At 38.6% G+C, this 24,478-nt stretch overlaps 1 protein-coding gene across 1 annotated transcript in view; it reads right to left on the bottom strand.

Annotated features, from left to right (window-relative positions):
• The window catches only part of BZW2 (basic leucine zipper and W2 domains 2), a 63,250-nt gene that overhangs the window by 28,816 nt on the left and 9,956 nt on the right, over nt 1–24,478 (bottom strand). Inside the window, exons 2-4 of the mRNA XM_068972712.1 lie at nt 17,493–17,557; nt 7,355–7,531; nt 665–768 (exon numbers count right to left, since the gene is read on the bottom strand). Coding sequence (XP_068828813.1) covers nt 665–768; nt 7,355–7,531; nt 17,493–17,550 — 339 coding nt within the window. The 5' untranslated portion in view covers nt 17,551–17,557. The remainder of the gene's footprint in view (nt 1–664; nt 769–7,354; nt 7,532–17,492; nt 17,558–24,478) is intronic.

Here is a 24,478-nt window from a genome sequence, read left to right as displayed (position 1 = left end):
TAGGCCGCAGTCCATGAGGTCACGAAGTCGGACACGACTAAGTGACTTCCCTTTCACTTTTCACTCTCATGCATTGGAGAAGGAAATGGCAACCCACTCCAGTGTTCTTGCCTGGAGAATCCCAGGGACGGGGGAGCCTGGTGGGCTTCTGTCTATGGGGTCGCACAGAGTTGGACATGACTGAAGCTGCTTAGCAGCAGCAGCAGCATAAATCCTTTATAGGCTTTATGTATTACAAGTATCTCCTTGCTTCTTTCTTCTGAACAGCTACCTAATAGTTTATTAATATGAATTACCAAGCTCTACTTAATTAGTAGCCTGTGGATCGACTTATGGATTTTCAGACCTATGGATTTTCATCCTTTGATGTTTTAGTTTTGAAGGATAGTGCTAAACCACTCTCCCTAAAGCTGGAACCAACTTATATTCCAACAGAAATTGTGATTTCTCATGTCTCTTATGGATGAAAGGTAAAAACACTCCATCTTCCTGAAGTTTAATGATCACTGTCTTATTATGAGTGCAGTTAAGTATCTCTCCATATGCTTAAGAGCTACTGAACATTTCTATTAAAAAAGTGACCTGAAGAATTTCTGAATCTTAACTTAAATCTTATTTAAAGGTTTCCCTTTCAGCACAACAATCTCTCAGTGACAGGCTCTACCTGAGCATAGTTTCGGATGGTTTCATGATCTTCATTTGCTGAAAACACACAGTGGTTGGTCATCTTGGTCTTATCACCATCATCTATGCGTGTTCCTCCAGGGGCTAATAAGAGAATAGTTAATAACCATTAGGACAGCACTGAAATCAGCCGAGCATGTGTACCAGAGATCAATTCTTGTACATCCAGGAAAACTGTAAAAGTAGGTATCACATCAACTTTCATAGATTGATGTACATGTGTAGATACACAGTTTTGTAGAAGATTATCACCTTAATAAAATTTTGTTCAAGTGGTTGTGTTTATTACAAAGGGCTAATTAAATCTTATGAATAAATTAATTGCATCAAAATAGACTCTTGAAGGAGTTAACCTTTCCAAAAACTAATTTACTTATGAAAGATGTTTGTACGGTTTGATTTGTGTTTTTGCTGTGCGGTGCAGCATGTAGGATCTTAGTTTTCTAACCAGAGACTGAACCCATGCCCCCTGCATTGGAAGCAGAGTCCTGACCACTGGACTGCCCTTGTTTATACTTCTATGATAATGCAAAATGGTTATTTGAATGCGTATTCCTACCATAGGCTATGAGACTGTTGATCTACATACTTGACTTCGCTGGACCCTATACGTCTGGTTCTTGCCAAAGTGTACCCTTAACTATGATAGCTAAAAAGTAACATTTATTCAGTGAATTTAATTTGATTATTCTCAGTGTAGTTCCTGATGTTTCCCACATCAGAACATGGTTCACTTTCCAGGTTTGCTACTAATATTTTGCTGGGCTCCAGTTCACCAACACTAGTACTATCCAGACCTGGCTTTTATAGCAGATCTTGATGGTTTCCACTTCAGTAGGTATCAAGAATGTTTCCTCCTCACTAACCCAGTTATCCACACAGTGTTGATCAGTATACACTCTGACTCCTTATCATTTATATTTGATCACCCAGCAGTTCCACTGGCTAGGAAAGAGTGTATTTTATTGTTGTTCATCTTTGCCCCCATACACTATACAGCATCATGGAAAAGTGAAGTCACTCAGTCGTGTCTGACTCTTTGTGACCCCATGGACTGTAGTCTATCAGGCTCCTCCGTCCATGGGATTTTCCAGGCAAGAGTGCTGGAGTGGATTGCCATTTCCTTCTCCAGCGGATCTTCCCGACCCAGGAATCGAACCCGGGTCTCCCGCATTGCAGGCGGACGCTTTATCATCTGAGCAACCAGGGAAGCCCTAAGTATCATGGAGGAAATGGACAAATAAATGAATTAGAACAAAAGAAGGCCTTTTTTCTACCACTCAACTTTCCTATTCAAAGGCTTCCCAGGTGGCACAAAGGTAAAGAACCCACCTGCCAATGCAGGAGATGCAAGTTCAATCCCTGGGTTGAGAAGATCCCCTGGAAATGGAAATTGCAACCCACTCCAGTATTCCTGCTTGGGAAATTCTACGGACAGAGAAGCCTGGCAAGCTACAGTCCATGGGGCTGCAAAAAGTCAGACACTCATGCACACATGCTCAAAGGCTTCTCCTATAAGTTTCAACGGTGGCCATTACAAACATTGGTTGATTAGAAGGCCAGAGTCAGAACACTAGGTAGTTTTGTTTTCTGATTTTACTTCATCAGAATTAGGGTGGAAATTTGAGCAAGGAAAATTAGGTTAATAACTACTATACACTCAAATATTTGTTGAGCAGGTATTTGTACAGGTCATATTTTAGTGTTTTGATTTGAGTCATATTTCATACCTTTGGATGATATGAGCTACAAATAGCCAACTGTTTCTTACAGTTTTGTAAGTAAATTCATCTTTAGAAATGTCAGCTCCTTCAGGAGTCTGTTCTCATGCAATTAATTTATGCACAATTCAATTAGCCCTTTATAATGAATACAACCACCTGGAACAAATTTGTTTTGGGGGGAGGGGAACAAAATTTTATTAAGAGTATAATCTTCTAAAACCTCTGGACTAATGATTCCTATCTGATAGAAGTTATATAACTGAAAAGTCTGATTTGGAAACTACAGTCTTTTAAGAGGTAAAATTTAAAAACTGCATTCTCTTACAAAACAAAATATTTGTTATACATTAATAATATTGCTATACCTCGCTTTTTTCCCCCCGATAGTGGGACCAAATATTAATTGCCATTTCTAAAAATTTTGTGAAATTTTCTGTTTTTCTCATGGTAGAAATAGAACAAAAGTAAAGTGTTTCTTGTATCTACTCTTCAAAGCATACACCTGAAAAGCCAAGATAACTATTGTCTCAAGAATAGCAGCGGAAGGTAAATATTTTTGTGGATGTGAAGAAGATTCTTACATACTAAATTAGCAAACAAAATGTTTATATAAAAAGAATGCACCTGACTAACTTTTTTCATTACATCATAGGTCTGGCCTCGGTAGATATCTGGGGTTATACTAACTGTGCTCATACACTGTACCAAACATTTTGTCCTATGCTCTTTTGGATGTATGCATGTGGCATGAAAACATGAATTCTCTTTTTCACACATATGGGGTTTATTAGGAAAAAAGCCTAACAGTGGAAAGGGGGAAAGACTGACAAAGAGGGTTCAATGTGTGTGTTTGTAAAAGGAAGGTGGTGGTGAAGGAATCTCCCCTGAGCTCTAAGTTCTGCGAGTAAGAGAGAGGCAAGATGCTGCAGATCTTGTGATCCTGTACAGGCTGCAAGGATAAACTTGCTGATCATCATTACGGAGATGGTAAATGAAGTCTTGAGACAATCAATGCAAAGCATATAACTTTGACCATATGTGAGGCAGCAAATATGGAAACCTATGAGTCACATGACAAGTGGCACTAAGAGAAGGAGCAGGGAGTCCAAATTTGGTCTACGAAAGGAAAGAAAGGGAAATACTTCAAGGACGATCAAAGGGTCAGCAGTGCTGCCAGCAAGGTTCTAAGAGCTGAAAAGGGTGCCCCAGATAGACGGGTGAAGTCATTCGTGACTTTGACAAGAACCAAAACTGACCGAAGATTATCCTTGCATATGATTCACCAGTGTATCAATAAAACAGTTAAGGAAATTGAAAAAGCCAATAATCACAACAGGAAAGGTTCAATCTCACTCTTAATTATGGTTTTATTCTTTTCAGAATCGTTTGAGGTAACACTTATTATAGCAAGAAAGACAACAACATACTGCAAAGTAAATACAAAACAGCAGAGAGAGTTATTGTGTTTGTATAATATCATCCCATCCTCAAAAGTTCATGCATTTAGCTTAAGAAATCTGTAGAAAAGAATTAACCAAATATTAACAATAGTTATCTCTGGGTATTGGCATTTGAGCACACTTCAGTTCAGTTCAGTTGCTCAGTTATGTCCGACTCCGCAACCCCATGAACCACAGCATGTCAGGTCTCTCTGTTCATTGCCAACTCCTGAAGTCCACCCAAACTCATGTTCATTGAGTTGGTGATCCCATCCAACCATCTCATCCTCTGTCGTCCCCTTCTCCTCCTTCTCTCAATCTTTCCCAGCATCAGGGTCTTTTCAAATGAGTCAAATCTTCGCATGAGGTAGCCAAAGTATTGGAGTTTCAGCTTCAACATCAGTCCTTCCAATGAACACCCAGGACTGATCTCCTTTAAAATGGACTGGTTGGATCTCCTTGCAGTCCAAGGGACTCTCAAGAATCTCCTCCAACACCACAGTTCAAAAGCATCAATTCTTCAGTGCTCAGCTTTCTTTATAGTCCCCAACTCTCATATCCATACATGACCACTGGAAAAACCATAGCCTTGACTAGATGGACCTTTGTTGACAAAGTAATGTCTCTGCTTTTTAATATGCTATCTAGGTTGGTCATAACTTTCTTTCCAAGGAGTAAGCCTCTTTTAATTTCATGGCTGCAATCACCATCTGCAGTGATTATACTTGTTTTAAAATATCTACTTTCTGCTTTATTGACTCTGCTAAAGCCTTTGACAGTGTGGATCACAACAAAATGGGGGAAATTCTTACAAAGAGATAGGAATATCAGACCACCTTACCTGTCTCCTGAGAAACCTGTATATAGGCCAAGAAGCAACAGTTAGAACTGGACATGGAACTGCAGACTGGTTCCAAATTGGGAAAGGCGTACATCAAGGCTGTACATTACCACCCTGCTTATTTAAGTTACATGCAGAGTACGTCATGCAAAATGCTGGACTGGATGAAGCATAAGCTGGAATCAAGATTAATGGGAAAAATATGCAACCTCAGATATGCAGATGACACCACTCTAATGGCAGAAAGTTAAGGAACTAAAGAGTCTCTTGATGAAAGTGAAAGAGGAGAGTGAAAAAGCTGGCTTGAAACTCAACATTCAAAAAACTAAGATCATGGCATCAGGTCCCATCACTTCATCATTTCATGGTAAACAGATGGGGAAAAACCAGCAGATTTTATTTTCTTGGGCTCCAAAATCATTGCTAATGGTGACTGTAGCCATGAAATTAAAAGACACTTGCTCCTTGGAAGGAAAGCTATGACAAAACTTTGTCAGCAAAGTGATGCCTCTGCTTTTTAACGACAAACCTAGACAGCATATTAAAAACCAGAGGCGTCACTTTGCCAGAAAAGGTCCATCTAGTCAAAACCATGGTTTTTCCAGTAGTCACGTATGGATGTGAGAACTGGAACACAAAGGAGGCTGAGTGCTGAAGAACTGATGCTTTTGAACTGTGGGGCTAGAGAAGGCTCTTGAGAATCCCTTGGACTGCAAGGAGATCAAATCAGTCAATCCTAAAGGAAATTAATCCTGAATATTCACTGGAAGGATTGATTCTGAAGCTGAAGCTTCAAAACTTTGGACACCTGATGTGAAGAAATGACTCATTTGAAAAGACCCTGATGTTGGCAAAGATTGAAGGCAGAAGGAGAAGGGTACGACAGAGGTTGAGATGGTTGGATGGCATCACCGAATCAATGGACATGAGTTTGAGCAAACTCTGGGAGATAATAAAGGGCAGGAAGCCTGGTGTGCTGTAGTCCACGGGGTCGCAAAAAGTAGGACATGACTTAGTGACTAAACAACAACAGCAATTTCTGAGTATTGGGATTCTAGCACACTACAAAGTGCTTTTATACGTGGACTTGAATTACCTATAATGATAATGAGATTTTCATAAACAGTAGCAATAAAAATAAACCTGGCACAGAGTGAAAGCCAGCAGTTCAAATCAAAAGGGAGTCTGGAAGTGAATGGGGCCATGTATCAGCACAGATAGATATAAGAGCTCAGAGTGAAGAATTAAAGGGTGGCTCTGCCTAGAAAGGGCTTCCCTGGTAGGTCACATGGTAAAGAATTCACCTGCAAGGCAGAAGACCTGGGTTCAGTCCCTGGGTTGGGAAGATCCCCCGGAGGAGGGCATGGCAACCCACTCCAGGATTCTCGCCTGGAGAATCCCCATGGACAGAGGAGGCTGGCAGGCTACAGCCCATGGGGTCGCTAAGAGTCGCACACAACTGAGCGACTAGGTATGTATATACCCTGTCTTAAAGTAGGTTGGCCTAAGCAACATTTCTCAATGAAAGGCGCTCGCACCATGTTGCGCAGGGCAATTTCTGATTGTACAGAATGTTCCTTGTGTAGCAGAGTAGGTGGCATACCCGGCCTCCACTCCCAGGTCTCTGTGACAACCACAACACTTGCATACACTTGCATATGCCCTCCAGGTAGTTGAAAAATCACTGACCTGGGGATCTGACCACTTCTGGTGATTTACAATTACCATAGGAACTAGTTATGAAAACCAAGTTCTAAGAACAACTAGAGAGGAAAAATGAGTGGTTGTGAGACCTATTAAACATTTAGATCAACATACCAGGACACTTAAATAGTATTCTGAAACCTTTTCCCCTGATGCCCCTGCTCTGAAAGATACACTTTTTATTTTGCTTTTTACCTATTTTTAATAATTTCTGAACTTTTATCTTTAATCCTTTTTTTTAGTTACACACTTACAATTGAGAGGATTTTTCAAAAAAACTAAATATGAACTATATTTCTTAGGCATTTTATTATTGATTGATGAAATGATATTTAATGAAACACTGGGACTTCTTTTTAAATTTGTTGACAAAGTTAAATCTTACTGCTCATTGTACCAAAAAAAGGGGTGGATGGGACTAGAAAGAAAGGTGCTATGGCAATTGGGATTTAACTTGCAGGCAGATTCTTTATTGTTCGAGCCACTAGGTAAGCCCCTTAAATGTACTGGAATGATTTAGACAAGTGGTCTCCAGCCTCTCTGGCACCAGGGACTGGGTTCATGAAAGACAACTTTCCCACGGACTGGGGGTTGAGGACCACTGATCTAGATGATTCCTGAACTATAATGCAGAAATTACCCCTCCTAAATCCACTCCAGAAACATTCAAAGATCAGGGACACATAGGAAAATTGGCTTTTAGCTACAGCCAAGTGGCCAACCGTGTTGTCTGTCAACAAAAGTTCTCAGTTCTATGCTTCTCTTAACCCACAAACATTCCACAGCCACATCAACACCATTCCAAATCATAATCTAGGTAAAAGTTTTACAGACTCCCATTTGTATTTTTTAAAAATCAACTACCATGCATGTAAAGCTTATAAAGATTCTATCTCATAAGAAAATATTTCAATACAATTGAAAGTACGTAATACTACAAGACGCTCTAGTATATGGCTTACCGAGCATACTGCCAGCCACCAGGATATCGAAGAGTGTGTCTGCATAGCGACGATAATCTAATCTCGAGCCTGTAGAGTCCAAAAACTTGGCTACAGCTTCAAGGTCATCACCAGCTTCATTAAGCCCCTGGACAAGTGTATCCCTGAAGACTGTGGGTTCGAATTTCTCTTTTTCATCTAAAATAATAGATAATACAATGGTTCTTTTACTTATACATCATATTGCCAAATGCAACCATACATTTCCTTTGCTCACTGGTTTTTATTTGATAGCACGATTATTCAAAAGTTGAAAGACAATTAAGATTGTCTACTAATTTTTCATGTTAAAGCCCTTGTTTAAATATTCATTTAAGCAACTGATTTCCACTAAATGGGGCCACACTTTAATACATTAAAAAGTTGATGATCAATCATTTGTATCACTCATAGGGTAGGCCAATGTAACTATTAGCAGGCCAATGTAACTATTAACTCTAACTCTCTAATAAAAAATAAAGTATAACAATCAAAAGTTTAAAAAAATTTTTTCTATCCAGGATAGAAAAAGAAAATGACTCAGGGAGACTCACCTAAGAATAAGGGAGAATATAAAAACAAACAAAATAAAGACTGGGAGGGAGGAAATAAAGAGGGGTGGTACTTTAAAAAAATTTTTAATTGAGATATAATTGATATGTGATATTAGTTTAATGATTTGATATCTGTACATATTGCCAAATGATCACCATTAAGTCTAGTTAGTCATCACCATATACAGTCATATATTCTGGCTTGTAATGAGAACTTCCAAGATCTTACTTCCAGTATGCAATACAGTATTATTAACTGTAGTTGTCAGGCTGTACATTACATTCTCACTGTTACTCTACAGTTGGAGGTTTCTTCCTTTTGAATACTACCTCCACCCACTGGCCCACCTCTTCATACCCTCTCCTGCAACCATCAATCTGTTACCTATGAGCTTTTTTGTTGTTTTTATTGTTAAGATTTCACATATAGAGATCATATAGAATTTGTCTTTCTTGTTTCGCTTAACATAATTCCCTCCAGATCCATCCATGTTGTCACAAACAACAGGGTTTCCTTCTCTTTACTGCTGAGTAATAAAAACTTAGGTTGTCACTATACCTTAGCTATTATAAATAATGCTTCAGTGAACACTGGGGTGAATGTATCTTCTTGAGTTAGTGTTTTCATTTTCTTCAGATAAATACCCAGAAGTGGAGCTGCTGGGTCATATGTAGTTCTACTTTTAATTTTTTAAAGGAACCTCCATACTGTTTTTTATAGTGGCTGCACAAATTTACACTCCCACCAAGGGTGTTCAAAGGTTCTCCTTTAACCACATCCTCACCAACACCTGTTACTTCCTGGAAGGATATATATATTTTTTTAACAAGATAAGTTATTCCAGAATATTTAAATATTTAATAAATATCTGAGCTATATGTTTATAAATCCAGCTTCAGAGAAGACATTGTCAACCTTCCTGGTTGCATGACCCCTTGGCAACCTTCAAAAATACTAAAGATTCCAAAGAACTCTTGTGTTTATGGACCCATGGAAACTTATTTTATAGAAATAAAATTAAAACTATTTATTACATGAAAGATATTAGCGAGAAGATAGGCACTGTTTTTACACTTTTGCATTTCTTTAAAAGTCTGGAGCAATGGCAGATAGACAAATTCTCAATGTACTGCGTGCAATTTGTTGCAATATCACACATCCTGAAACGACTGTTAAACTCTTGAGAGAATGTGTTAAAGGGGAAAATATTATCTTGGTATTTTATTACGAAAACAGTTTCAATTTTGTAGATGCCCTGAAGTATTTCAGAGGATTTAAGGATGCAGATACTATGTAACTTTCTCTCCTCAGCACACTCTAGAGAGACTTCTTTGTGGATGGTCACTTTGGAGTAAAATCTTGAACAATGTAAGGATCACTTGAAAAAAAGTGAAGGTAACAAACTAGATGTCAGATGAGGAGTTAAAAAAAATGACTAGATAAGACAAAGGATCTAACATTCAGTTCAAAGAATTTCACCTTTTCCCCCTTATAAAGACTGAGTCGGCATATGGGGAAAAGGGGCAAAGGATGACATTCCCCCTAAATATTCTATCATAAATGTCTTTAGAGAAGTAGATATTGCAACTGGTGTTTTTTTTTTTTTAAAGGAAGAAAGAGGAGGAGAAGAGAATGCTATGGAAAAAAGAAACATTTCATGAATAAAAAAAAGAGTACTTGGAAATGAAAAATATGGTAGAAAAACTTAAGAACTCAATTGAAGAGTTAAAAGAGAAAGCTGAGAGTATCTCTTAGAAACTCACAGGAAAGTCAAAGATGTACATAATAGAAGCATAAATATAAGAGCAGACTAGCCAAATGTCCAAACAAGTGAATAAAAAGATACTTTTCTTAAAAAGGGGAGGATTTAAAACTTTCAAGAAATTTCAGTTTTAAAGGAGACGTGAGTTTCCCAGTGAAAGACTATCTGTGGACACAGCACAAGGACTGAAAGCGGATCCCCAAGGAGCCTTCATTACTGTGAAACTTCAGAATAAAGCAACTCTCTTAAGTTTCAAGGGCAAAAAACCAAATCACATACAAGGTATCAAGAAACAGAACAACCCTGAATTGCCCAACAGAAATACCAGAAGCCAGAAGACAGTCCTTCAAAATTCCAAGGAAAAATAATTTTCAACCCAGAATTCCAGTGTTTGGTCACACTATTAATTAAACACAGTTAAGTGGAGTTCAGTTGCTTAGGCAAGTCTGACTCTTTGCGACTCCATGGACCGCAGCATGCCGGGCTTCCCTATCCATCACCAACTCCTGGAGTTTGCTCAAACTCATGCCCATAGAGTTGGTGACGCCATCCAACTATCTCATCCTCTGTCGGCCCCTTCTCTTCCTGCCTTCAGTCTTTCCCAGCATCAGGGGCTTTTCCAATGAGTCAGTTCTTCGCATCAGGTGGCCAAAGTACTGGAGCTTCAGCTTCAGCATCAGTCCTTCCAATGAATATTCAGGACTGATTTCCTTTAGGATTGACTACTTTGATCTCCTTGCAGTTCAAGACTCAAGAAGTTCAAGACTCTTCTTCAACACCATAGTTCAAAAGCATCCATTCTTCAGCACTCAGCTTTCTTTATAGTCCAACTCTCACATCCATACCTGACTATTGAAAAAACCATAGCTTTGACTAGACGGACCTTTGTTGGCAAAGTAATGTCTCTGCTTTTTAATATGCTGTCTAGGTTGGTCATAACTTTTCTTCCAAGAAGCAAGGGTCTTTTAATTTCATGGCTGCAGTCACCATCTGCAGTGATTTTGGAGCCTAAGAAAACAAAGTCTGTCACAATTTCCATTGTTTTCCCATCTATTTGCCATGAAGTGATGGGAATAGATGCCATGATCTTCGCTTTTTGAACGTTGACTTTAAGCCAGGTTTTTCACTTTCTTCTTTCACTTTTATCAACAGGCTCCTTTAGCCTCTCTTGCTTTCTGCCATTAGAGTGGTGTCATCTGCATATCTGCGGTTATTCTCCCACCAATCTTGATCCCAGCTTGTGCTTCATTCAGGCCGGCATTTCGCATGATGTACTCTGCATATAAGTTAAATAAGCGGGATGACAATATACAGCCTTGACGTACTCCTTTCCCAATTTGGAACCAGTCTGTTGTTCCATGCCCGGTTCTAACTGTTGCTCCTTGATCTGCATACAGATTTCTCAGGCGGCAGGTCAGGTGGTCCGATATTCCCATCTCTTGAAGAATATTCCACAGTTTGTTGTGATCTACACAGTCAAAGGCTTTGACATAGTCAATAAAGCAGAAGTAGATGTTTTTCTGGAATTCTCTTGCTTTTTCTATGATCCAGCAGATACTGGCAATTTGATCTCTGGTTCCTCTGCCTTTTCTAAATCCAGTTGAACATCTGGAAGTTCTCAGTTCAAGTACTGTTGAAGGCTCGCTTGGAGAATTTTGAGCATTACTTTGCTAGCATGTGAGATGAGTGCAATTGTGTGGTAGTTTGAACATTCTTTGGCATTGCCTTTCTTTGGGATTGGAATGAAAACTGACCTTTTCCAGTCCTGTGGCCACTGCTGAGTTTTCCAAATTTGCTGGCATATTGAGTACAGCACTTTCACAGCATCATCTTTGAGGATTTGAAATAGCTCAGCTGAAATTCTATCATCTCCACTAGCTTTGTTCCTAGTGATGGCTTCCAAAGGCCCATTTGACTTCACACTCCAGGATGTCTGGCTCTAGGTGAGAGATCACACCATTGTGGTTTTCTGGATCATTAAAATCTTTTTTGTATAGTTCTTCTGTGTATTCTTGCCACCTTTTCTTGATATTTGCTGCTTCTTTTAGGTCCATACCATTTCTGTCCTTTATTGTCCCCACTGCTACGTAAGAGCAGATTAAACACATATTAAAACATTCAAGGCCTCAAAAATTATGTTTCTCATTCACTCTTTTTAAAAAGCAATTGAAACAGACACTCCACCAAAACAGGAGAGTAACTCATGATTTCATGATCTTATTAAGTTATGAGATCCCGGGAAAAAGAGAAAAAAACCTAAGAGACAGACAACAGTACTTTTCGGGATAGTAGGAAAAGGGTCGTTTCAAGCTGTACTGTTAACAACTGGACAAGTGGCCTAAAGAACAAACTGAATGGAAGAGTGTTTTCCAATGCAATCATACAGTATGAAATGATACATAGTTAGAATTCCTTCAATAAAATGTCATTGTTAGAATTCCAAAAGTGTTTATATGAAGAGATTTACATAACAAAGGAAAATGTAGTGCTGTCTAGTTTTAAGGTACAGAAAGCTAAGAAAAAAAAAATCAATTACTATAAACTCATGTAATCCAAAGTGAAAATGGTGTTCAGAAAAATAAATGCTAGTTTAGCTCTGAAGACCATGTACCAGGTCACAATGATATAACCCCTAATCAGGAGTCTAGCTAAAACTGATAAAATGAAAGAACACAGACCAAGAAGAGGATTTTGCAGGTGGGTGGGGGGCGTGAAAGAGACAAATCCTCATCTCCCACAGCAGGAAGTGCATCATAATATACCTCTCCAACAGAAACATCAAGAAACAGCCAAGTAGTAGTGTTATGTGGTCATAGGAATGCAAATGCTAAAAGAAGCAGTTAAAGGTTAGAAAGAAGACTGCTGGAAAACAGACTTGCTGCTATTACAACATGTTTTGCAGAATGGTTTGACTATTTAAGCCATGTATGTGTGGACTATTCAAACCATGTACATGCATGACTTAGATACAATTAAAAACTACATTTTAAACCAGAGAGCAGCTATCTGGTTTTTGCAGACTGCCTACCTACGGTGTAACAGAAAGGATGTGTTGTAAGAGGTTAATACCACAACCTCAGAAGCAGAGAAGAATGGCATTCCCAGTACCAGTCACAGTCACGCAGCGTAAGATTCCACGAAGACAGATGTAAATTAACTTGAGCACTATTTGTCATGAACAAGAGATAAAAGTCCCTTTGATTCCATAAGCAAAACATTATGCAGACAAGAACATGCAAATGTTGACTGTGGGGGAAAACATAATTAGGGTCTTGTTGTGAAGCGGGGGAGGGAGAGAATGGGCGCCCTACAAGAACAGACCATGGGGTGTGGGAGGAGCAGGCAACTGTGACCAGAAAGACGAACTCATTGGCAAGCATCATCCCCTTGCTGGGCGTCCAGCTAAAGGGTAATTCTCCTCCCACCTTGGGAAAAAGTTCTGTTTCCCTTAATAAAAAAGCGTGAGAAGTAAAAACAAGACCACAGGTTGCTCACTAAGTATTAGTCACTCAGTTGTGTCCAACTCTTTGTGACCCCATGGACTGTAGCCAGCCGGGTTCTTCTGTCTACGGAATTCTCCAGGCAAGAATACTAGAGTGGGTTGCCATTTCCTTCTTGGGTCTCCTGCATTGCAGGCTGACACTTCACCATCTAAGCCAATAGGGAAGACTATTAAGCTTATTAAAACTTGTGACCAGCTCCCAAAATCAACTGAGGCCACCCACATAATGGCACCCCAACATACTAGGATGTTGATTCAGGCGGCAGAACAGACTTTTTGATGGTTTGAAAATTATAAATTCGAAGCATTGGATAATATAAGTTGGTCAATAAAGTACAATCCAGACCAAGCTACAAATACAGACAGCTTTGTTTTGAATCTAACAGACAACTTAAAAACTTTTGCTTGTGAAAAGGCTTTCACCCTCCAGTTAAACTTTTTCAAAAGACTTGCTAACAGTGAGGAAGGCAGGATATTACAGCCAGAGCTATTTCAACAGTGAGTAATAATGCAGTGGGTCAAAACGCTCACGTATAGCTTGGGAATCTTAAAAAGTCATGACGGCCTGGGAGGATTAATAATTATTTTGCAGGATGAAGAGCAGAACTCCCATGTGCTAAGTTAAGTGTTCATCTGCAGGAATATAAAATTCCTGTACAGGAAAATGGCAAGAATGTTAATGGAAGTTTGGGGAAACAAGACAATACTTTTACCCAAAGGTTCTTTTTCACCTTAAACAACCAACAGTAAATATGATGGATTTTCTAACCATACACACAGATTGACTTCCAATATATATTACCTTAAACGATTTACTTCATTAGTTCCTAACACCATTTATTACAAATCTGAAGTTATTTAAAACTGTCAACTCAGATCTAAAGCCTCTGAGTATGTGGCCACTCTGGATGCCTGATGTTTGGTCATTTTTTCTCACTCCTATTTTTACTAATTTTAATTGTATTTTTCTACAACATTTAGAGGGGGACCACTTGAATTATTAAATATTTCATCTCGCTCATTTCCTCTAAGCATAACAATGGCTCAGGCGAGAAGTGTTCATCCTTCTCAGATTCCCATAAGTCGCAGTAGAAAATATAATTTCTTTGGAGAAAATATTATAAGTAAGATGTGCATATTTCATAAAGGATAAGTGCTATATGATGTGCCCTACTATAATGTTTGGGCTTCCCAGGTTGTGCTAATGTTACAGAACCCATTTGCCTATGCAGGAGACATGAGACACGGGTTTGATCCTGGGTTTGGGAAGATCCCCTGGAGGAGGGAATAGCAACCCACTCCAGTATTCTTGCCTAGAGAATCCCCAAGGGCAGAGGAGCCTGGTGGGCTACAGCCCATGGGGTCACAAAGAGTCAGACACGACTGAAGCAACTTAGCATGCACACACCATAATATTTCATTTTGATGTTAAGAAGAAAAAAAAAAAAGAACAAAACATTTTTAGACTAACTTGGCAGGGAAGAGCATTAGCTGTGCTAGGGAATAGTTACAAACTGAAGACAGAGCTTCAGAAGACAGCCTATTAAAATGACCTTGAAATATCCTCTGCAGATTTCTTTTCTCAGCTCTATGAAATTGCCAACCATTTATCTGAAGTCAGCCCCATCATAATAGCAAAAGAAAAGCCAAAACACGATGAATTGTCAGGAGGCAGTTTACTGTTATGAAAAGCAGAAAATGAGGCTGATCCATTTTTTCCCCCAGTCAGCAGTTTGCACAAAATGGCTCAAATGCAGCTTTAAATCCTCAACAGACCTGAGTTATATAAATCTAGATCAACTGGCAAATTATGGATAACATATTTCTGGGTGGCTCTCTGTGTGTACTCCTGAAGCAATGAGACGCAGGCACAATCTTGCCCGTCAAATGAATCGGAGGCAAACCAGTTCAGTATGAGAGGCAACCTTTCCGTTTCAGAACTGACTGACTGTAAGAGCCAGTTTACTCGCTGACTCAAGCTTGCTCTTGTGCAATCCATCCTAAGGCCCTCTCCTGGCATTGGAGCTCAGCTACCGTGAATCAGCGTCACGTTAAGAAAGCTGCCTGAGCTGAAGATCCAGGTCTGAGATTAACACGTTCCCTCAGCGGGCAGGTGGTGGCAAACCTTTCTTCACCTCACAGTGGGGCATACGTTAAATATTATCACATTACCAGGAGCAAGAATACCTTAACTGTGACTAGATTTCTGATTAAGTCCTTTGGAAATCATCGATGTCATTTATTTATTTTTTCCCCAAGACTGCTTTACACAATGAGACAAAGAATGCATGCTGGTTTCGGCACCTTGCATGGCTATCTGCTTCCAGACTTCAATCCTCATTGTGTAAGCGGGGACACAGTTTCTAAAAGGACTAAACACAGGGGGTGGTTCAGGCTATACTTGTTCGTCATTTATGGGGATGAGTCAAGAATGCAAAAAATAAAAACATAAAAATAAAAGCATATAAGACAGAAATACTGTACAAAATAACTACTTTTTTGGTTTTTAAAACTTTTTTTTCATTTTTTAGAGAGAATGTGAAGTTTTTTTGCAGGCAGCATTTATAGTTAAATTTAGACTTACTGCTACTGAGTGATTCTTATAATCTCTTCTTATTCAATTGACCCACTGTATTGAGAAATCTTTTCTTTCTACATGACCACACTGGGCTGCTTCTTACACAGACCCCGCTACAAGAGAACCTCAGCTACAGACACTGGTGGGGAATGCCAAAGGCCTCTGACACAGGTTAACAATTCAACAGTTTAGTGCTAGAAGACCATTACATAGCTTCTGTTTCATAATCAGCAATGAGGCCTTCACAAAGATATTCAATCATCCTTTATCTTTACACACGATACTTCCTTAAATATTTTTCAGTCACTCTCCTCAGTGTTAGTCATACCATGTTTCATATTTTAAAAAGTTTCCCAATCAAGTTTTAGCTCAACTATTCTTAAATCCAAGAGGATTTCTGTATAATTATGCAAAACTGGTTAAATATTTAGAATACTTAAAAATTCTTTATGCAGAGAAATGGTAAGATGAACACAAAAGGAGTCACTTACATACAGATGTTTTAACAGCCACCATCAAACTGGCTTTATCACTACTTTTCCCACAATAAAAGACACTTGAAAATATCATGAATTTTAAAGTTTTAAAGATATTTAGGTAAATTCATTCGACTTTCTAAAATTCTGAAACGGTTACAGCTCTATTATATCTCTTTTCCTAATTTACTCTTCTCGTAGCTTTACTATCTCGGCATATGAACATTTTCTTAAAAACATAAAGAAAGCAAAAGCCAAGTGCAAATGTCAAAAATAGTAAAATTTATCAATTGCCTTCATAGCCTCACATGAGACTAAGGGAACCTGAACAGACATAATTACCCTCATTTTGTAGCTAAAGACACAAAGCTCAGACAAGTTAAATGACTTGTTCAAAAATCAAACATCTAAATAACTGGCAGTTCTGAAGCTTGAATGCCGAACTTTAGATTTTACAGTCAGAGCTCAAAAGACAGGAATTAATGAGGTTAGGTGGAAACAAAGATAATACTAATTTTCTTTGTGGAATTAAGAAACCTCACCTAAAAGTGGGCTTCATTGGTAGCTCAGCTGGTAAAGATCCCCTTGGAGAAGGAAACGGCTAGCTACTCCAGTATTCTGGCCTAGAGAATTCCATGGACTGTACAGTCCATGGGGTTGCAAGGAGTCGGACTTGACAGAGTGACTTTCACTTCCCTTCACTTCAGCTACAACTGGAGTCCAGAGATGCCTGTAGGGGGAGCTCTTACACCCTCTCATGCACCATCAATTATTCCAAACAGGAAGAGACTTAATGCCTTCACCTCTAGTCTCCAACAGAAAGCTATGGCCTACTTTACTATCCAGAAGGAAGAAGAAAACTTTTCTCCACCTAACCACAGCCCAGCGAATCAGAGAGTGTACCAGTGCAACCTATGAGAAGCCTGCATACTTTGGACTTCCAGCGTCCTAATGTGACTCTTGGGTTATTACAGCCCCTCTCAGCTTCCCTCTTTTCTCTACAACAGCAAGTTCCTCTTCCTTGTTCTGATTTGCCCCATAGTTCAAATATCCAGAATTGCAATTTCTTTGGACTATTCTTGAATAAATTGGCTTTTGCTAGTAAAATAACTGGTTTTATATTGTTAAATTTGACATTCTCCAAACTTATATATTGATTAGCACTTTAAACAACATTTCCCCCCAACCCCTCCCCCCCACCACCCTCCTTGCCTCCACCATACACACACAAACACAACACAACTTACCCCTTTTCCGAGTTTTGAACCGCTGGCCTGTTAGCACTGGCTTCTGATGCTTATTCATAAAATTTCTAAAAACAAAAAAATAAAGATTATGTGCTTCAAATAAACAGTCCATATATTTCCAGTAAGTATGTTTGACTTTACTCATCTAAATATACTTTTCAAAATGAGATAACTGTAACTACTGAACTAGCAAAACTTTTAAAGTTTTATAATATCTGCTGCTGCTGCTGCTGCTGCTAAGTTGCTTCAGTTGTGTCCGACTCTGTGCGACCCCAGAGACGGCAGCCCATCAGGCTCCCCCATCCATGGGATTCTCCAGGCAAGAACACTGGAGTGGGTTGCCATTCCTTCTCCAATACATGAAAGTGAAAAGTGAAACTGAAGTCGCTCAGTTGTGTTCGACTCTTCGCGACCCCATGGACTGCAGCCCACCAGGCTCCTCCGTCCATGGGATTTTCCAGCCAAGAGTACTGGAGTGGGGTGCCATTGCCTCTAGTGTTGACAAAAGACACAAGGAAAATAATCATAGACATAAACTTTGGCATAAGGGATAAAGTCCATGCAATACGTTTGGAACGCATTTGGTGAATATAAATATTTACATGTACAAAACCTATGGTCCAGCAATTCCTTTACAAGGAATTTATTCTAGTTATACCCACCAAGTATGTAAATATACTCATGGTATATAAATATACTCATGCGTATCTAAAAGGATTTAGTTGCAACTTTGTTGGATGCATAAATAAATGAAAAAGTCAAATACCCATAAACCAGTATCTGGTTCAATAAGTTATAATAAGCCATTGACTGGAACTATGAAGCATTATAAAATAAATTAGATCCAAATGCACTACATATGGCCCTGGCTACCTCTCTGATTAAGTTTCCTATAGCTATCTTTTCCCATCACTCACTCCTCTAGTCACCCAGCCCTCTGCTTTTCCCACTGGGCCAGGGAAGGTCATTTTTCTTCTGGGAAGACTCTTTCCCAAGGCATTCATGTGGCTTTACTCTCTGCACACAAACACCTCCTTTTCAGAGAAATTCCCAGACCATCCTGACTAACAAGGCTCCGTGTCTTTCTCTAGCTTTATTTCTCTTCATTGCTTATAGCAGCCCCTGGCATTCTTTAGGATTTGTTTGCCACGGTCTATTGCCCTGATGACAGTGTAACCTCCCTGTGGGCAGGGACTTCACAAGTTTTACTCAAAACTGTATCTTTAGCACCTAAAACAACACTGAGATCAAGTATTGAATACATAATTGTCAGTAAGCTGTCATACTGAGAAAGATGTTCAAGGTAAATTGTGAAGGGAAACAAGCAAATTGAATAAAGGAGTGCAAAGCACAATTTTTTGGTTAAAAGGGGGTACGTGTAATATTTGCTTTTCTAGGCAAGGAACATTTAAGAATGAGACAAGAAACAGTTTTTCATTTGTTTGTTTACTTCAGAGGATGCATATTTGGGCTTTTTAATTCTACTGGAGTTAATAATTTAAAATATCATAAATTATCTTTTAAAAAAGTGAAAAACTTGCTCTAAAAAGAGCTTCTACAAACTGAGAATAACCTTGCTGACATAAATATTACAATCTGAAAATGTATCTAGATTGCCTAAGTTATGAAGACCAAACAATTCAAGATAATGTGAAGCAAATTATTTCTCTTTCAAAGTTTTTCAAAATTGTAATTAAAAAACATTCTCAAGAATGTGGAAAAATTATTATTCAATTTATGTACCAAAACTTTCTTCCCACCCATCCAGTGAAAGAAGAGAAACACCTATTTTCACATAGAAAGCAATCTATTTATCATGGAAAAACCTGAATTGCCATTTCACAAGTGAAATTCATTAAAAATAAAGTAACAAAGCCCAAAAGTAATTTCTTTCATGGTTAAAGAGAGAGAATTTTTATCAGTCTTATAAAGTGAACTTACTACATTCTGCTTTTAGATATAAAGGTGACTAAGCTAGATTCCAAGCCCTCAAGGAGCACAGAGTTCAGCAGGAGAGAAAACACAAGCATTTCCAGTACAATGAGGCAGGTGAAACAACAGCGGGGCTCCCCTAGGTCAAGAGTAGCGAAGGGATCGACCCGTGTATGGGGCCGCAGCTGCATATGAAATAGTTACAAATGCAATAACCTTAATCAGTGAAATCTCATTTCACTTGAGAGGCATTGGAAACAGAGTTTCTAATGCATTATGTATATTTACAGAAAAGTTCTTTCGTTCAGGATTTTCCCTGTTGGCATTTTCAACAGATTCACTCTAGATCCACTGGGGCAAAGCAATGAATATAGCTGAGTGTGCATGTAGTTTCCTTAATGTTTCCATACCTCCCCAAACACAAATATCATACAAAATATTTTCTTGTGTTAGCAAAGAAAAAAATACCTGTTAAAGGGTTTGGGTCTTATACTGAGATACACAACCAAAAATAGAGCCTGAAACTTCTCCAGGAGCTGAACATGTACGGAAGGCATTACCCTTTGCCAAAGATGTTTTTATTTCAGAATTTACAATTATTTTTAAAGTGTGTGCCCCTTCTATTAGAGTCTACAGTATAAATACATAGAATTCTCTAATTACCTTAATATCTTATTTCTGTTTTCCTGCTAATGGAGAATTACCACCAAACAAAACCTACCTAGGAGTGAATTACTGTATTTAAAAAAATTCTTTAGCTCCATTTATAATACCTTCTTTAGTTTTAAACAGGAAAGTTTGTATCTTCAAAGTTCAGTTATGTGGGCTTGTTTTGTACAACCTGAACATATTCTATGTGGGAGATAAGGTAAGAACACATAAATGTTTTAAAAAAGTATGCAAAGATTTTTGACATACACAACATCAAATATTAAAACAAACACACACACACAAATAGAGATTCACCTAGTGGTATTGAATGACTAAGTGAAGATATTCTGTTCACCAAAAGTCTCTATCACTTAGCTGTTACTATTTGGAGCAGAGGCTTGGCTGTTCTCTAAATTTAGCTCCGGTACTACATTATAATCTGCTCCGGAGAGGGTCAGCCTTTATAAGGCATTCACTGAATCCTGGCCGAAGAAGAGCAAGGGCGCGTAGACTAAGAAACTGCACCAGCTTAAACCTGGGCAAGTCACAGCAGAAGGGCAACAACGGCAGTTCTCTTAGGCCAACCAAAAAAGGTCACAGTTATTAGGTTGTATTACAATTTATAACTTGATATCCACTAACTAACAGCATGATAATTTGGCTTCCATTCAGAACACTGTAACTCAAACATTCGCAGAGAAAAATAAGCTCATGTCCCACTAAAATGGAAAAGCTCCATGGTTTAAAACAGTACTTATTTTTAAAAAAAATTGTATGTAAAGTTGGAAATGTTAGAAGATGAGGTCATAAAAATACTAAAATGATCCATTCAATCAAACATTAGAGACCAGGTCCTCTATTAATGAAATAACAATTTAAAATTAATTTCTATTTGAGCCTAAATGGCTAACTGACCTCACACCCTTTTCACATTCCATCTCTCACTTCCAACCAGACTCTGGGCTGCAGTGTGACGAGGGGCCAGCAGCACTGAGGGGCCTCATGGCTGCTATAGGCTAATTCTGCCACTTGCCCTGCCCACCTTGAGTAGACTGACACCTCTTTAATTCTCTCCATTTTGGAAAGTGTCTGATCAGTCAGAGACAGACATATCTTCCAGCTGTCCCTCCTAGGGGAAGCCTGTTCTCAACTAGTAATTAAGAGATCTTGCCTGTCCTGGTCTGGCTCATCTCTGAAGTATGATAACCTACTTTATGTAAGGCATTTAATACTGCTAATATATACTACACATAAAATAATTGCTATTCAAACAATCTCGACATTATGAATATGGATACTCTAAAGTGGGGTCACAATCTTTTTCCATAAAGGGACAGAAGGGAAGTATTTTAGGCTCTGTGAGCTACAAGGTCTCTATTCTTACGATTCTCTGTTACAGCCTGCCTGAAAGTAGCCACAGGCAAAATGCAAAGAGGTGGTCCTGGTTGCATTCCAGTAAAACTTCATTTACAAAATAAATAGTGGCTCAAAATGGACCTCCAGACTTTAGTCTGCCAATACCCATCCTAGAAAGTGAAGTGAAGTCGCTCAGTCCTGTCTGACTCTTTGTGACCCCATGGACTGTAGCCTACCAGGCTCCTTCGTCTATGGGATTCTCCAGGCAATACTGGAGTGGGTTACCATTTCCTTCTCCAGGAGATCTTCCCGACGCAGCGATTGAACCTGGGCCTCCCGCATTGCAGGCAGACGCTTTAACCCCTGAGCCACCTGGAAGCCATCCTGGAAAGGCAGTGCCGAACACTACTGTCTGTGACAGTGAGAATGTTCTGTATCTGCACTGTCTAATATGGTCGCCACTAGACACCTGTAGCATCCTTGGAATGTGGCTAGTGTGAATGAGGAAGAAAATGCTTAATTTTATTTAATTGTTATTAGTGAAAACTGAAACAGCCAACATGCCTAGTGGCTATCATGACGGGCAATCCCGTTCCAAAGCATTCCCCATGGCTCAACACACAAACTTGGTAAGACTTGATAAGAAGATGAAAATATACTCAAAGAAAAGCAATTTCTTACTTAGCATTTTTCAAATAAAGTAACTGCAGACCATTTTGCCCAAATTTCAAAACTACGTGTCTACAGCAGGAAAGAAAATAAAAAGTACCAAACTCCAAAGTGAAACTCTCTGTGTACAATCAATATTACTTAAGACAATGGAAACAAAAAGACTTCCGATTGATTCTGATACTAAAAATTATTTTTGCTGTTGTTTAGTTGCTAAGTTGTGTCTGACTCTTTGTGACTCCATGGGCTGTGGCCCACCAGGCTTGTCTGTCCATGGGATTTCTCAGGCACACTTTATTCTTCGGGTATGATACTGTTGCCATACAAAATTATACCCAAAGAATAAAGTGTGTTGTACAGATGCAACAATACCAGGACACAAAACTCAAAATATTACTGAGCCACTTGACTGCAATATTCTAGGGAAATACTCTGTGTTTAGGAGCAAGTTTCAAGAATTTAATTCTACGTAAGTTTCAGTATTTATAATAATTGAAATAACATTAAAATTTAAAATAAGTAGCCTATCTATAAAAGAAGAATGTTTTAAAATACAGGCAAATATTTCTTTAATATAAATATTATTGTTATATTCATATCCTCTTCACTTTTATAATTAATGATATCAAAGGACAAAAATATTTATCTTAAAAAGTACAAAATAATAAACTATAGTTGTCTTCTCAAAATTTTACAACAATAGTTTCCAGCGAGGAACATTAACGATTGGAACTTAAATTGTGCTGCTAAGCAATGACTTTATAAGAAAGAGGGATCAAAAGCCTAAGGAATTGTGCTGTGAAAAAAATATACTGAGTTAATTATGTTCATCTAAATCTTCCTTAAGAAGACAGAAAAGCATCATGATTAAATTTTTATTATAACATTTCCAAATCTATTTCATGTCTTAAACTTTATCTTGTTCTTGAATACTTGATTTTTGCTTCCCTTTTAATAAAAATATTTCAAAAATTACATTTTAACTATCACTGTACAATCTCTTCATTGAAATAAGATGATTACATAATGTCCCTTATTTCATCTCAATGAAATTATTTTCAAAAACTCCCAAGAAGTATAAATAACTCCTAAATAGTTTCACTCTGCTTATCCATTCATGCTATCTATTTAATGAACCCTATACAAAGTCCCTGGGGCAAGCACACCTTCTTCTCTGAGAGCTTCCACTTTCCCCAGAGGCAATCTCTCCTGGGCCGTTCCCTTCCCCCAGCAACTGACCAGCCCCTCTCAGCTTCCCAGATGGCCTAATCTTGCTGATGTTATTCTTATGTCTCAACACTCTGAAAAACACCTTCAACTACAAACACTATATACTTTAGCTTTCAGAAAAGCCATCCCTCAAACATAACATCTCAGGGTGTTTTAATAACAAAATGTCCTAAAACCTTTGTGCTAGATGAGACCCTTAGAATTTTTATCTACAAGACAAGAGGATGGTGATAAGAGCTGCATACCTACTAGAATACTTCAAGCTGTAAATTTGGAGAATTTAGAGGAAATGGTGGCATGAAACAGAGAAATATCCAATGATTAAATGTCTAGCTGTGGTTTAAACATATTTATTAATTTATTAAGCATTTGAGGGGCGCTTACTCTGTGTCAAGCACTGTGCTAGAGCAGTGGCTTCACTCCAGTGTTAATTTTCTTACCCAAGGGACATTTGGCAGTGTCTGCAGACATTTTTATTTGTCATGCTGGGAAGACTGGGGTGCTACTGGAATCTAGTAGGATGAGGCCAGGGCTGCTGCTGAACCATCTATAACGTTGTAGGAGAGCCCCCTACAGCAAAAGGTTATCTGGTCCAAAATTTCCCGTGTCAAGGTTGGAAGACCCCACACTAGAGAGGAAAAACGGCAAGCAAAGCCAAAGATGGGCTTTGCTCTCAAGAACTGAAAATTGTACACACAGGTCTGCACATATCAGAGCAGCAATCAGGCAGATATTTCCTTGAGTGATTTGTTTGCCAAACAGTAATGTCAGTTTTAGACAAAACAAATGCATCACTGAGTAGCTCTGGTGAGGAGTGATGATAAGGAGGAGACTATGTATATGGGCAGAGGGTATATATGAAATCTCTGTACCCTTAACTTTGATGTGAACCTAAAAAAATGAAGTTTAAAAAATCAGCAGGGAGTGGTGTCAAATACCAGAGCGCAAACCAGTTGATTTAGGCTAATTTTGTATCAAACACAAAAGTGATGGGAATGTTTATGACTATCAGCACAAACAGAAGATTAGATGGTAAGTCATGATGGCAAGGGGGATGGAAATCTGTTCCTCTCTTAGCGTGTTAATCACGGAGCAGAAGAAAACAGAATTTTCTGAAAAACAAAACAAAAATACTAGACTGGTAACTA

Source organism: Capricornis sumatraensis, chromosome 5 (assembly GCF_032405125.1).
Source record: "Capricornis sumatraensis isolate serow.1 chromosome 5, serow.2, whole genome shotgun sequence".
Taxonomy (NCBI): domain Eukaryota; kingdom Metazoa; phylum Chordata; class Mammalia; order Artiodactyla; family Bovidae; genus Capricornis; species Capricornis sumatraensis.
The sequence above is the reverse complement of the archived record's forward strand: the minus strand, read 5'-3'. Positions and strand labels throughout refer to the sequence as shown.